This window comes from Panicum virgatum, chromosome 3K (assembly GCF_016808335.1).
Source record: "Panicum virgatum strain AP13 chromosome 3K, P.virgatum_v5, whole genome shotgun sequence".
NCBI classification, from domain to species: domain Eukaryota; kingdom Viridiplantae; phylum Streptophyta; class Magnoliopsida; order Poales; family Poaceae; genus Panicum; species Panicum virgatum.
In genome coordinates, this window is record NC_053138.1 from 59,343,197 (window position 1) to 59,358,739 (window position 15,543).

At 44.3% G+C, this 15,543-nt stretch overlaps 2 protein-coding genes across 2 annotated transcripts; both read left to right on the forward strand.

The window, feature by feature from the left end:
* The first annotated feature begins 8,158 nt into the window (after positions 1 to 8,158).
* LOC120699947 (transcription factor HHO2-like) lies at positions 8,159 to 10,439 on the forward strand. The gene is made up of 4 exons (XM_039984059.1): positions 8,159 to 8,491; positions 8,586 to 8,842; positions 9,439 to 9,739; positions 9,828 to 10,439. Exons 1-4 carry the CDS (start codon positions 8,272 to 8,274, stop codon positions 10,184 to 10,186), a joined length of 1,137 nt encoding a protein of 378 aa, XP_039839993.1. The 5' UTR covers positions 8,159 to 8,271; the 3' UTR covers positions 10,187 to 10,439.
* A 1,807-nt stretch (positions 10,440 to 12,246) lies between these two features.
* Positions 12,247 to 15,131, forward strand: LOC120699948. Its single transcript, XM_039984060.1, has 4 exons — positions 12,247 to 12,845; positions 12,946 to 13,014; positions 13,699 to 13,794; positions 14,855 to 15,131. The coding sequence occupies exons 1-4, from the start codon at positions 12,581 to 12,583 to the stop codon at positions 14,914 to 14,916; spliced, it is 492 nt and encodes a 163-aa protein (XP_039839994.1). The 5' UTR covers positions 12,247 to 12,580; the 3' UTR covers positions 14,917 to 15,131.
* The last annotated feature ends 412 nt before the right edge of the window (positions 15,132 to 15,543 follow it).

The following is a 15,543-nucleotide window of genomic DNA, read 5'->3' on the forward strand; positions in this document are numbered from 1 at the left end:
TTCAAGCATCACCCTATTATCATTTTTTTTGCAAACGGTTGCTTACTTGATGAGTCTGATGCCCATAATTCAAAGTTTGGTCATAATTCAAAGTTTAGTTCACAGTTTAACAACACAGTACATCATTGTAAGTTCATGACCGTTACATATGTCAAAAAACCACCACCTTAGTTCGACGTGGCCGAGCCCTTCTTATAATGTTCTAGGAACGGTAAGTCTAGATATTCCGGTGGCACAAACACGCTCGGTTTCGCCTCCTTGCCATCTTTTGTGAGTTGACAAACTACAACAGACAAGAGTGAGATGTTTTCTTTCTAGAGGATTACAAAAGGAAGCAACAATCCCATAGCAAAGTGTCAAGTGGCCACGCTTGATACCCGCAAAAAAAAATTGGCCACGCTTGATCATTCCATCGATCAGCTGCTTTGGTCCCAAGGAGTCCCTCGTCTCCCTGGCCTTATCACTATCACTGGCAACAGCAGCAGCCAGCAGCCAGCAGCAACAATGGTTTCACTGTGGCAGTGCGCAGCCCACGGCATCCCTGAACCCGGTGAGCCCCTGACCCCTTTCTACCAAAAGCCACGGTCCATGTAAAGGGCGGCAGCATCTAGTTGGTGTGGGGCATCAACAATGGCATCCACCACCTATCCACACTTCTTGTGCATGATTCCATGGTTCATCATCCATTCAAGGGGACCACGGGATGAGGAGACACGGAGCAGCCCTCCATGGTTTGATGAGAGCCGTCCGATCCGGAATAGATGCATATGAACGGAAAGACGGCGAGCAGAAAAAAACCATTGATGTATAGAAGGTTGTTACAAAATTATTGATATGTCTCATTTTTTGGGCGGAATGAAGCATTATGAAGTTCTTGTTGTATTCATCTCTTTTTGTAAAAATAAATAAATTACATTTATAGCACGAACACCGATAGCTCTTGCTTTATTAGTTTTCAGTTGTGCCAATATATCACTTTGGATGTGACAGTATGCCTTCGTGTTAGTAAAGCAAATACTAGTGCTCTAGTAGGCTATCTAATTGGTTGGCAAATATATATTGAATAGGGCAAAGTCATGCATGCCTATTTTTTAATTGTTGTGCCATACAGTATTCTTTTGTATCGATGCACGTTTCATGTGCCCCATAGTTTTAACTATACAACTTTGGGAGTTTTGGTTTTATAAAGACTGTTTTTATTTGAGTAGTGTATAGAGGTCCAAATAGATGGTAGGACCACTATTTGTAAAATGTATTGATCATTTATATATGGCATGCGCCACTATATAGTAATGCCGCCACAGCCCACAGGTATACGTTTGGTGAAATAGCCAATGATGTTGAAGTCTTTGGCATGTGGACACACAACACGGAATCAACGACAGCAAATGACAGTTCATACAATTTTATTGTGCTTTAGGTTATGTTGGGATGTTGAAGCATTTAAAAAACACCGACAACTAGAAAAGCATTCAATTTTTTCCATTTGTTATACTTGTGGGCACAATACCACCTATTTTTATTACGACATATTAAAAGAGAATATTCAATCTTATTGTCATAAGGTCAGTCTCAGCGGAGAGTGTCATAGGAGTGTCATGAGCATTAAATATAACGACATATCAGCAAATTTACTGACATGAGAGGAGTGTCATCACCAGGACACTCCGCTAGCACACAGTTCTCAAGTTTTCAGTCTTGTTAATTGTGTGATGACATTCTCCACTGAGACTGGCCTAACCAAGTAAGGTATATCATCTTTTTTTCGATAATAGTAATACAAAAATATCTAAAAATAATCCAACAAGTTTTTGAACAATGGAAATGGTATTATCTTTCTCCCTTCTCTTCCCCACAAAAAAACTATAGTATTGTTTTCAACGAAGCTTGCAGATTCGTTTGTACGGCAAGATACACTCCTTGGAACAAGAGCAAAGAATCCAAGGAGAATACAATCTCACTCAATTGATCAAAACACATGCATGTGTCCAGTTCAAAAAAATAAAAAATAAAAACATGCATGTGAACACGATGGCTATTACCTACACGGTCTCTTGACCATTTGATCGAGACCCATGCATCTCTCGATATGCCATCCTTGCGTCGTCCAAAGGCAGGCATGTGGGGCTCGTCAGAATCTCCTCAGATCCAAGGCTAATCATAGCATTCCAAACGGGTGCTGCATTGCTTTGCTTTTGGGTTAGGTTTAGTCCTTGCTATGCCCTTCTTCCTTAGAACCAAAAAGTCAGTTCAGAAAGCAGTCACAAATTATAAATACAAATTAACAAATTGAATAGTTATGCGTTAGGTAGCAACTAGCAAGTCAAAAAGGAAGTTGCTGACATATAATGCGCAAAACCTTCTTAAATGTTAATCAAAATAAATTTCCTGTCCGCTTAAATTTGATCTATCCAACTATCCATTTTTTTTCATCGGATCGTTGTAGTGAACGAGAGAGAAAAAGAGAAGAAAGCATACACACCAAATGGAGATGTCATGCCAGAAAGAAAAATAGAAACCAACAATTATGTGGTTTTTGCGCTTGTGATATGATGGTATATATGATGCCATGGGAGCAGATCAGACGGATTCCACAAATCAAGTGGGACATGTGACCACAATATGCTTGGATCTTTTTTTCTGTACCGGCCAATGGGTATTTCTGTCAATATCTTTGGCTTTGAATGTGGAATAGTGGGAGCATTCAGCATTGTTCTCCTCATCTTTTCCATTGACAGTGAGGGCATTAGGTAGTTTGCACAAATGGAGAAAATGTAATAGAATATGGAACTCTAACTTGTTCTAGTGTAGTTCAACACCATGGCACCATAGGGAAAATGGTGCAGACAATACTAATTGTATTTTCCCAAATACCCTTGTGAAGGTAGGGAGAGTGGATTTGGGATTAGAAACTAATTGTACTTTCTTATTGCTTTCCAGTGTTCAGTGAGCATCTCCAAAAGATTAGCCAAAAAACGCCAAATTTACTGATTTAGCTACTCTCTAAAATAGATGTGACAAGAAAATACTAGACTAGTCCAACAGACTCGTAATTCTAAGAGGCTAAATGGCTAGTGAGGTAGGCTACCTAAAAAATAGAGAGTGAATGAGGTGGGATAGAGAGCTACTAATTTGGAGAGTCTGTTGGAAAATATCTTTATAAAGATAAATTTAGTTATTATTTTATAAAGATATTGTTAGCCTACCTGTTGGAGATATTTTTCTTTAATAATAACTAAATTTATCTTTATAAAATAATTTGACTAATCTTTTGGAGATGCTCTCTTTCTCTATTCTTTTATTGAAAGTGGCTAACAATGCTGTTTGCATCAACCTTATTGCTTTTTTACCTTTTCCATTAACAAAAATAATTTTGTCTCAAATACAACTTAGAAATACAAGTCTCACCCTATATGGTGCTTGCATATAGGAGCGGAGCCAGGTTGTAAGTTCTAGTTGCGGCCGCACCCAGAAAAAAAATTCATAATCCCTTGTCATTTTCAAATTTCCACCATATTTCATTGAATATATACTATAAAGTGTCGCACCCTCAGTTCTTCTCTGGCTCTGCCCCTACTTGCATACCAGCACTATTGATGCCTGCCAAAACTATGTTTTACCCCGAGGCATCTATTGACTAAAAAAATTAGTAGAGTTAATTTGCAACTTGCAAGACATAGATTAACTAAAATCAGCAAAAAAAAAAAGGCTCTAAGCATTAGAATTTAGAATCTTTAGAGTGGTTCATCCTCTTCTTCTGAGCTCCAAGCCTCTGCGCGAGAGGGGGAGAATCTTTGTAGCTTGGGCAATGTGACGTTGGCTTGTCGTGTTGCCCCTTTGAGAGGAGAATCTCTCCATCTCTCCTTGCCGTGTCCTTTCAGCAATGGCAAAAACAAAATCCCATGGAGATCTCATCTGACCCGCTCCACTCTGGCCCACTAATACATGGAATCCTTATCCCTTGCCAATAATTCTTCCACAGCTCTGCTCCTGCAGAAATCTTTCGTATTAGATGCCTAAACCACTGCCACATGGAGGAAACCCATTGGTTGGGTGGAGGAACAAAATCTTGTGTTAGATCTAGGAGCATGGTATAACTTACCAAACTTACTACATGAAAGGATGCGCATGTCTAGTGATGGACAGATTTACTGCACTTCTGTTGCGAGTAAAACTCTGCTGTCCTTGTTGATTACTAGTACTGTATGAGTACTTTGTAAGAGTAATTCAACGTTAAGTGCTATTAACTTTTGTGCAGAGTGCTTGACGTCCTATGTGATTGTAGCTTTGTTAATAAGGCCGTACATCCCTTTCATCATGTTTGACAGATTCTGAAGTTTGATTTGCACTAGCTCGTTCAAGAGGAATGGATAGGACAGGAAATTAAACCTCTCACTGTCACGGCATGATGACATGAAGATACCCCGATCTATCTTGTACCGCTTTGATGCATACTTGCTCATAGAAAATGTAGCAATCAGTCCTTCGTTTTGAGAGAAAAATGGATAATTTTAAGCGGAAGCAACTAGATAGTTTGTACCATATATATCGTCATTTAGAATTCATTTAATACTATGATGCTTACACATGCTCCCTTTCTCGATAAGCTTCGGTGTCTACTCAACATTCCAAGCGTGAGGTGTGAATTGTTAACCACATCACAATTCTTAATACACTTCTATCCACTACTACAGAATAGGCCTTTATTTCAGGCCATTTGTCCCGGCAGCCTTTGAGCCCGGGACAATAGGTGGCTTTTGTCCTGGGTCCAACGGCTAGCCGGGACAGGGGGGACAGGGGCCTTTTGTCCCGGTTGGAGGCACCAACCGGGACAAAAGCCCCCCCTCTTGTCCCGGTTGGTGCCTCCAACCGGGACAAAAGGCCTTGGCCCCCTTATCCCCTTCCCTCTCCCCCCCGCCCGAGCCATTCAGCTCACTTGTTTTTTGCTGTTTTTGGCTCGGGAGAGAGGAGTTCTTGCTCATTTCTTCACCACATTTGTGAAGATCTTTGATTCCCCGTCCATCCATCGGCGCTAAAGATTTGGGGCTTGTTTTTCTCTTCTTCCTTGGCTTGTATAGCTCATTTCATGCTTTAGAAATAGAGAAAATGTGTAGCTAGCTCATTTCTTAGACATTTAGCTAGATTGCATATGTAAGTGTGATTTTCTTTTAGATTTAGATGAGTATGTGGATAGTAGAAATTTTTAGAATGAGTGTAGACACTTCATGTGATGTACTTGTATATATGACCATATTGTGGATAGTTGATTTTTGTATTCATGAATGAATTAATGAAATGAGTATATTAGAATTTTTTGTATTATGAATGGATTATTTTGACACTATAGTGATGTATTTATTCAGGCTCACATTGAAACCATCTAGAAGCAAATATGATAATATACACGTATATATGTAATTAAGAACGAATATACCTATGTAAATATATATGTGTGTGTATGTATTAAATTTCTATTTATGAGTATGTATGTATTATATATATAAGCACTCCAATAATATATATGTGTATATATATATTTATATAATATTGGTCCTAGACATTTTCATATGTAAAGGAATTCACATGTATAGATATGTGTGTGTGTGTGTATATATATAAGTGAATTAATTTATATATGAAAACTATCTAGGACAAATATTATATAAGTAACTATATATATATGTATATATTAGTGGAGATCATACATACTGAATTCCAATACATAAGTTTAATTGAAATGCAAAAGTATAATTGAAATAGAAAAAAAATTGAGAAAAGGAAAACAGGAAAAAAAGAATCTTTTGTCCCGGTTGGTAACACCAACCGGGACAAAAGGTGCTGCCAGCGGTTGGTACCAACCGGGACACGGTTGCCAGACCCGGGACCTTTTGTCCCGGACTGGCGTTCCCGGTTGGGAAACCGGGACAACAGGGGTTTCCCAACCGGGACAAATCAATATTTTTGTAGTAGTGATTGCTCGTGGAAAGTTCTTAAATTCTAGTGGGAGTAGTAGATAGGGCGGTTGACTAGGATAACACGCAGGATTCACATCTTCAAAACCAGACCTCATCGCCTCAATTAAAAAAAAGTCATTTGCAAAACTGACCTTATTTTGAAGTTCAACTACACGTTTGCCCCTTTTTTTCAACTTTGCATGTTTGCCTCTATTTGTAGTATTTCAGTTGCATGGTTGCTCCTGTTTTATTGCAAAATTCCCTCTGTTTTGAGGTCGAATTGCACGTTTTAGGGGCAACCATGCAACTGGAAGACTAAAAAATAGAGCAAACATGCAAAGTTAAAAAAACAGAGGCAAATATGTAGTTGGACTTCAAAACAAGGGTATTTTTTCAATTTGTCCAAAAAGAAGACCTCTCATCTGACAAATGCGATGCTATCATAGTTGAAGATGAAATAATTCATGAATGTTTATGCAAACCGAAATCTGAATGTAGAAAAATTGTGGGAATTGTAAGTGAATGTCTTAGCTGCTGGCGGTTTGTGTTTGAGAGAATGCAGCTTGCAAAATTTAAAGATACATGTTTGGTTTGTGCAGTAGTACACGTAGCACAAATTTTGACCAATAATTAGTGGTACTAAATAAAAACAGTTTACAAAACTAACTTCACAACCCCTGCGCTACTCCGCGAGATGAACTTAATGAGGCCTTTTACCGCACGACTAGAGGTTGGTTACTGTAGTATTACTGTATGCAGTCATCAATTAATTACTATCATTAGATTAGTTGCGAAAAATTATACCCATTAATGAAAAAATTTTGCAAATAAATTTTATTTAGCACTCTATGCATGCAAGATTTCTTTGGTACCGCGAGTGAAACCAAACAGGTCCCGAGCCTTGGGTGACACGGTGACGCCTACACCGCACCAACCCCCGGGATGGGATCTTAGGCCCTGTTTGGTTTGTAGTAGTACTAGTAGCATAAAAATTTTGACCAATAATTAGGGGTATTAAATAAAGGTAATTTACAAAACTAACTCCACAGACCTGTCCTACTTCGCGAGACGAACCTAATGAGGCCTTTGACCGCACGATTAGAGGATGGTTACTGTAGTATCACTGTAGCCAATCATCGATTAATTACTATCATTAGATTCGTCGTGAAAAGTTACACCCATCCGTGAAAAAATTTTACAAATAAACTTCGTTTAGTACTCCATACATGTAAAATTCTTTTCTCGAGAATTGTGTGCTATGCTACGCTAGCCAAAACCAAACACGGCCTTACACAGCCGAAGTAGAAGAAGCAGCATGGCAATTCCTTGGGTGGAATAGGCTGCACAGAGGACCTCATCGCTACCGACAAGGAAGGGTGAGGCCGTGAGAGAATCTTCCAGCCATGGGAAAAAAAACCTTACCGCCACCTCTAACTTTTGCAATATTGCACAGCAGTCCTATCTCACAAAACTTTCCTTAGACCGTGCATCCCAAATTATATTTAGAGATGCAAAAATCGCAAAAATAACATGGACGAAAGAAATACCTAAAAAAACCTTAAAAGACCCCTCTCGAGCATTCCGCACAGGAAAAAGGTCACAACTGATCTTTTGTACCATTGTTATTCGATTAATCTGTAATGTGCGACTCCACTTAATAGGGGCAACTCGCTTTGGTGTCTCCTCCGCTTTACCATCCAACAATTGATCATCAGCGCCTCAGTTACCCCCATGCACCTCTCTCGCCTCAATCTCCATGGTAGCCTATAAATGAAAGATGAGTCAAAGCAGGTGAACCCACGCTAAGCATACGCTGTAATAATCCTACAACTATAGAAAGTAGTATAGTAGTTCATCCTAGGTGTATGTGTATCATACAGGAGGTTGGAAGTGGGCTAGCCCGAACTGTTGGAGAGCCGAGGGGCCTAACCGCAAATAGTAGAGAGAGAGAGAGATTCCCAGGCCGGAGTCGGGGCACCGCAGCCGGCCGGCAGGGGAAGCGGTCTCTGGACGCCTCTTCGCTGTTACGCGACGAAACGCCTCTGCACCAGCGGCATCTTTTCTCACCCTCCCACCCCGCGCAAATGACCTCCCTACCCCTGCCCTCCACAAGCATCTTCCTCCAGTCCCGGCCAATTTCCACCCCAAAATGACCCTTCTACCCTCCGGCTCTTCATCTTCTTCTTCCTCCTCCTCCCGGTATAAACCGAGGAGGCATCCCCACCAACAACGCGCAAGCAGCGAGCACCGTCCCCAACCTCTCGCCTTCCCAGACGTGGCAGGAACCGACGGCGCGGAGGCTGGACCGGCGGCGGCGATGATGGCGCGGAAGGAGGACCACCACCACCGCCACCACCTGCGCGCGCTGGCGGCGCGGGCGGTCACGGACTCGCTCCGCGCGGCCGCGCCGCGCGCCGCCACGCCCGCCGAGCGCGCCGCGCGCTTCGAGGACTGCGTGCGGAGCCTCGAGGCCGAGAAGGCCAAGATGGAGGTCTTCAGCCGGGAGCTCCCCATCAGCGTCCAGCTCGTCGCCGACGGTACGTAGCCGCGCGCTCCTCGCCAACCGCGAGGAAGGGGGGAAATGAAAAATCGCGGGTTTGGCTCATCAGCTTGCTCCGTCCTTGCGCGCAGTGATCGAGTGGCTCAAGGAGGAGCTCGCGCAGCACCGCCGCCCGGCCCCGGCCCCGGCGCCGGAGCTCTTCGCGCCGGTCGCCCCGGCGGCGGCGAAGAGGAAGGCGGCGCCGGAGGGGGCAGCCGTCAAGGCGGAGGCCGACGCCAACGACAAGCGGAGCTGGATGAGCTCCGCGCAGCTCTGGAGCTGCGGCAGCCACGACGGCAGCACCGCCGGCACCAATGGCGCTGCCGCCGCCGCCAAGCCCGCCCGCAAGGTAGGCGAATGGAACAGACTACAGACTACAGAGGAGATCGTTTATTTTCTGCGGAACGTGATTTTGCTCGAGAAATTATCCGGTTGCATAGTTTGAGATTCAATTGGTAATCATCCATTCATGCGTAAACTTGAAGTAATTAGCTTTATTTTTTCTTTGGGACAAAGAACACTGCCACTTGTGTGAATTTGTTTCCACCGAGATTTCAAATTTATGTGGAGGACATGTGATACTGTAAACAAAAAAAAGAGGAATCTTTTTGTTCAGTAAAAAGAGGCGGATTTTATGGCAGTACAGCTAGTAGAAAAAGGAAAGAATCTTTGCTTGTTTCAGAGAGAGAGAGAGAGAGAAATTACAGTCAGAAACCCAAGCCAAGAGGGTTTGTCTTTGTCCTGGGATCTTTTTAGCCCATTTGTTCTTACACGATGCCTAATCTAATAATCACTTTTGTTCATCCAAGTTAATCAGATTATTATCTAGCTAGTGTACAATTGACAACATATGCATCCACATCATATGTTCTCGACATTACAAGAGCTGTCTGTACAAACCTCATGCTGTTATCTCACCTGCTTTGGCAAATTCCAAACCACCAGGTGTCGGGCGCGTTCATGCCACCGGCGTTGGCGAGCTCACCGGACGACGCGGCGGAGAAGCCCGCGGCGTTGCCGGTCCCGGACCTGACCCTCTCGTCCCCGGCGATGGACGCCGCCTGCACGGCCGCCCCGAGCGCCACCTGCAGCGCCGTCACGGACGGGGGCGCCGCGGCGCAGCGCCTGCTGCGCCAGCGCCAGCACCAGCAGCAGCAGCAGCAGCAGAGGAAGGGCCGGCGGTGCTGGTCGCCCGAGCTCCACCGCCGGTTCGTCGCCGCGCTCCAGCGGCTCGGCGGCGCGCAAGGTGAGGATCGCCGAGGATTTCTATTGCCTGCGCGATTGCTAAGAAAATCGTGTTCCTGATTTGCCGTGCTGAATTGGCGTCGCTGCAGTTGCCACGCCGAAGCAGATCAGGGAGCTGATGAAGGTGGACGGGCTGACGAACGACGAGGTGAAGAGCCACCTGCAGAAGTACCGGCTGCACACGCGGCGGGCGTCGCCGTCGTCGGACGGTGGCGACCTCCAGGCATCGGCGGGTCTGTGGGCCGCGCCGGAGCAGCAGTACACGGCGTCACAGCACAGCACGTCGCAGTCGGGGTCGCCCCAGGGCCCCCTGCAGCTGACGGTGTCGAGCCGGGCCTTGTCGGCGACAGCCGGGGACAGCTGCGACGGCGACGAGGTGGAGGGCGGCGGGTCCGAGAGCTACGGCTTCGGTGCGCAGCACGGGACGACGAAGGCCTCGTCGTCCTGAAAATCCTGCCTGATCCTTCCTTGTGACAGGCTGACAGCAGCAGTATAGAAGACGAAGAAGATGGACTGCAGATGAGAGGCATTTTGTGTACAGTCGTTGAGAGGATTCTTTTCTTTTTTTGCAGATGAACTGATGCGAGTGATTTGTCGAGTGTTGTTTGTAGGTGTGAGATATGAGATGAGATGCTGTTTTTGAAATTAAAGAGATGAGACGCTGTTACATTACATTGCAGAAATCTTCAGGTTGAGTCGAATCAGCGTGGTCGAGAGGCCGATCGATTTTTCATTTTAGGAGGATTGCTGGCCTTGTTGCCTGACAATGGAGCTACCCATCTGCCGATCTCGCCTGTTCTTGCAATCTGATGCAGATTCGTTCACCCGGTCAGACTGTTCGTTCATGCAATGGGCTATCTGGCCTTGTTCCTGTCCTCCTGATGGTGTTTTGAGTCTCCATGTAGAATGGAGAACTGAAGGCATGCTTCGAGATGCTCTTGTTTGAGCCGATCGATCTCGATTTGGTATCTCATACGGATCGGCGGTGTGGTACCTGATGGGAATGATTGAGAACGGATTCTTGATCCGCCGTGCAGGCCGTACAGTTTTTTAATTTCAGGTTGGCGTTTTGCTTGGTTGCCAACTTGGTAAAAATCTTTTTGAATCTTCTGCTCCTTCTGTCCTAGAATATAGATATTTTAATTTTTTTTCCAAATCAAACCTTTGAAACTTTCACTATAGACAGTAAAAAATTATAAACATTGACAGCATGAAAATGATACTTAGTGAAAGTAAAGAATTATAAACATTGACAGCATGAAAATGATACTAGTTTATTCATAACAAAACCAACTATCATAACATGCTACAGTTTCTATTTAAAAACAATTAACGTGGAGATGTTATTGGTTAAATATGAAATTATTTGACTTTGACCAAATCTAAAAGTTACTATTTCTGGAGTGCAGATGGTATAATTCTCAACTAATTATATTCTCTCCCATCACAGATATGGGTTGTTTTCTTATTCGGAGTGAATCAAATCCTTATGTCGTTTTAGATTCCTATCAAGTTAAATGCTCAAATTATATGTAATAATCATAAGAGTTTACAATTATTGAGTCCATTACTAAAAAAAATCACACCTAGACATTTCCCTTTTTGTTTTAGATGTCATGTTTTTTTTTTAAAAAAGATCTGCACCATATCGCACTTATATATATATAGAACTTAAAGGCAGGAGTACTGCCGAATAATATAAGAAAAAGCAGAAGGTTGAAAATTACAAAGTTGTAATTACATGAAAGATAAAAAATGCTCACACTCTTAAGATTAATACACATGATAAGAACTTAAAAACCTCACGGGCCTCACAGGCAGGCCTTCTTCCATCTCTAATTTGATCATGCCCAGCAACCTTGATGGCGATAGCGAAGCCCCGGTGAAGATGCGGCGGTTTCTTTCGTTCCAAATTTTCCAAGCCGTGTAGATGAGGATGGCCGCCACTTTATTCCTCCTATCTTGAGCTCCTGCTGCTTGAATCGACGAGTTCCACCACTCCTGCACTGTAATGCCTAGCTCAGGTATGCTGATGAGGCTCTCCGTCCATGTATGCACTAGCCACCAAACTTCTCGAGCGAAACAACAGTGCAGGCAAAGGTGAGCCGTTGTTTCCAGCTCCTGGTCGCACAAGGAACAAACCGGGTTGCAATGTATCCCCTTGAGAAGCAAGACATCTGTCGTGTGGATCCTTTCCTAAACGAGAAGCCATGCAAAGAAACGATGTTTTCCTTAGGCCTTTGCCTTCCAGATCGCACGACTATTGAACGTGCAAAACCTCCCTACAAACTGAGTGCTATATGCCGACTGTGACGAGTACACCCTGTTAGCCGTCCATTCCCAAGTGATTTCTGTAACACCCAGGTGTTTGAGCACATGCTAATTAAGTTTAAGATTTTCAAACCGAGTCAACAATGTTGGGCGGCCTTCATGCGCGCTCGACGCGCGGCGACCATCGGCTCGCTGCCGTGCCGTCCTGCGCCACTCCGCTGCTGCCCCTGCCATCCTCATCTTTATCTCGAGCCACCAACTGCTCTCTCACTCACACGCGCCCCTCTTCTTCCTCCTCCCGTGCAAGAGCTCGAGCAGAGCAGACTCGCCACCGCCCCTCCCATCGATCTCCTCCCTCCGGCTGCCCTGCTTCGATTCCTTATGCCCAGATGTTCCCCACCACCTCCTCCAACTTTCCCAAACCCCAACCGAACTCCTCCTCGGCCCAATCGACGGGAATTGAAGCTCTAGACCACCATGAACAGTAGCTCCTCCCCTCACCGTCGAAGTCCTACCTCCGGTCCTTCTCCATCCAACCTAGGTATAGAAATCGACACCCCTCGACTCACTGATGCTCGTGCTCTCCTCGTTCTTACAAGTTCCCGAGCCATGCCGCCGCCGGCATGCTGCTGCTCGCCGCAAGCCACGCGCACGCGCCTCTGTGCCGCGCCGCCGAGCGCCTCCACTCCGCCCGGCCCTGTTGAACCCTCCCATGGCCGCCCTGTCGTCGACCACTCACTGGAGCGCCGCCGCACGCCGCCACCACCGCTGCCGAGGTGCTGCTCCCGCCGCCAGCCCTCCCCCGGCCACCCCAGCTCTAACCGAGCACACCTACAGTTAGCCCTCATCCCCTTCATGCTCCCACACCCCTCCCTTGCAGCCGGCATGGCCTCCCCTTGTCAAAATCGAGCTCCCTGAGTGCCTCCTCTGCTTCAGTTCACGTGAAGGACCTCGTGCAGCAATTCAAACAAGTCCAGGGGGCTAACTGCACAAACCAAGACTCAGGTGAATAGTACTGCGATGGGCTCTTTTGCAATAAATCGGCTGAAATTTTGGAAAATCATAGTAAATCGTAGAAAAATCAGAAAAATACAAATTAAATTTTGTTAGATTCCTTGTGAGATGTTCTTTCCAGTAGTGTAGATTTCTCATATGTTTCCTTGCTGTTTGTTAAGGTTTTAGTGTGATTTCATATGCTCTGTCTGAAAATAATTTAATGTAGATTTTTTTTGTTGGAAAGTGATAAAATGGCAAAACTAGTTTTGTTAGCCTTGTGTTCATGCCTAGTATCTATGATAATTTTCCTGGATTTGTTTAGTTAATTTTGCATGCCTTTTCCGATTTATCTTGTTTTGAATAGCTGAAAACTAATATATTTATGATTAATTATAGGAAAATGCTTTTGCTGCAAAACTAATTTTTTTGGGTTCCTTGCAATGTCCTCTTCATAATCAATTTTATTCCATGATTTATGCTTGGTGTATAAGTTCATTTCCTAATTCTTGCTCTAGCTTCCTCGTTCGTGTTTGCATAGTGATCATTTGTCGTCGCGCGGGTTACGTCTGTGCATCATCGCATGTGTTGAGTTCATGTGTCTTTGCATAGTGCTTCATCACGTTTCACTCGTAGCATGTCATTTCCATGTCACCGCATCATGCTAATGCATACGCATCGCTTCATGCATTTTAGCGACCGAACTGTCGGAGGTCGAACCCGTGGAGCCCGCCGAGTCCGTTGAGCCTGAACCCGGAGTCCAGTTCGCGGCCAAGCCCGAAGTTAACCGAGGCAAGCAGCTAAGCATGAATCCTTGCTCCTATCTAATTTGATTCAATTAGTTATCTCACCGGGTAATGTTGGGTTATATATAGTATGTATGTATTGCATTCTTGTACCTATCTGCGTGCATTATCCTTCTTTGATTTGTTATCCATGTCCTTGTCACTAGTTAGTCAGTTAATTACTTAACTTGACTAGATGCTTATCCCTGCTTAGAATATTTATATTGCTCGCTAGACAGGAATAGTTTGGATGATCACATTTACCGGTTACCCTTGATCGCACTGGTTCGGCTTGGTGGTAAAGGTATGGTAGTATCGAGGTTCGAGCGGAATGGTAGGGCCTAGAGAATGAATTCACATGGGCATAGTCTGTTTGGACCGATTAAGGACCGTCCGTGGATGACGTTGGTTTTGAGCAACTTTTCGTACTACCACATATCCAATATAATGGTACGGATGAGCCAATTATCTTCTTTGACTTGATCATTGATGTGCAGTCCTAGATACGTGGCTAAGGGCTATGCAGAGAGGTTTAGAGGTGTCCCCGGATGGACCTATGTGTAGAAAAGTTTAGAGATGTCCCAGGTGGAAACTAAGTCACTACGCGTAAGTTAGGTGTGAAGATTTCAATGATCGAGCCTTGTTGGGAACGGTTGATGTGAGTACCCCTTTGCCCGACGTGTTCGATTGGGTGAGCCGCATGGTTCTCGCGTCGTGTGGGTAAAGTTGTACACTCTTGCAATGTTTTAATCAATTCGAATTGCCGCGCTCTCAGGTATGAGCAAGCTCTTTATTCCATGAACTCCTCGTAGAAAGTTTGGTTCGGTTGGAAATGGTTCATGGCACTTCTGTGACTCATTATATTATGCTCTTAATCAACTAAAATTTTTGGGGTTTGGGCAAGAATAATTGATCTTGCTAGGTAATAGTTTAGAGAGCTCTTGCTATGCAATAATTACTTAACCCTAAAGTTTTCAATTGAGCATTTGCATAATCCTTACTTATTTAATCGCGTAAGTCTTGCGAGTAACTTTTGTACTCAGATTGTTTTCTAAACCTAGTTGCAGGTGCGCCGGAAGTGGTGTACGGCCATTTCTACCCTGCCGATCCAAATGCAGGGAAGGAGTAGGTCGTTGTGGTTGTAATGATGTCCTTGAACAAGACATCATTATCTTAGTATGTCTTTATCGTAGTTGAGCTCCGTGAGAGTATATAAATTTAATAAACTTTAAATTTCGGTTTAATATGTCTTTCGTGAGCCTTGAACCCACATATATCAAACTTGTGATGTTAAATGTGTAAAACTACTCTTGTGGATCATCGGCAATGTACGTGCTTGTATAACGGTATGTGTGCTTAATCCTAGGTATGTGGCAAACACGTATCGGGGCTACCAGATTTGTGGTCGTTTTAGGTGAATTGTGTTGATTAAGTGCCTCTAAGATGTGGATTAATACATGGCATGTTGAGAGACGGACACGTGTTAACTCTCATCTTAATGGATTAATCAATAATATTCACTTAAACCGAGTGCAAATTGGGCGGTTCTCACAATTTCATCAGGCGAATCCGAGAAATGGACCTCCTGCACGGCCTCCCAAAGTAGCACAAATTCAGCCATCTCCGTTGCATTTGACATTCGCCAGAGCCCGCGTATCCATGTTCGATTTTCAATTTCTTCCCGAACTGTCAGTCCTCTCCTCCAGGCGAGCTTATACAAATTTGGCGCCATATCTCTTGGCGCACCCATGAAACC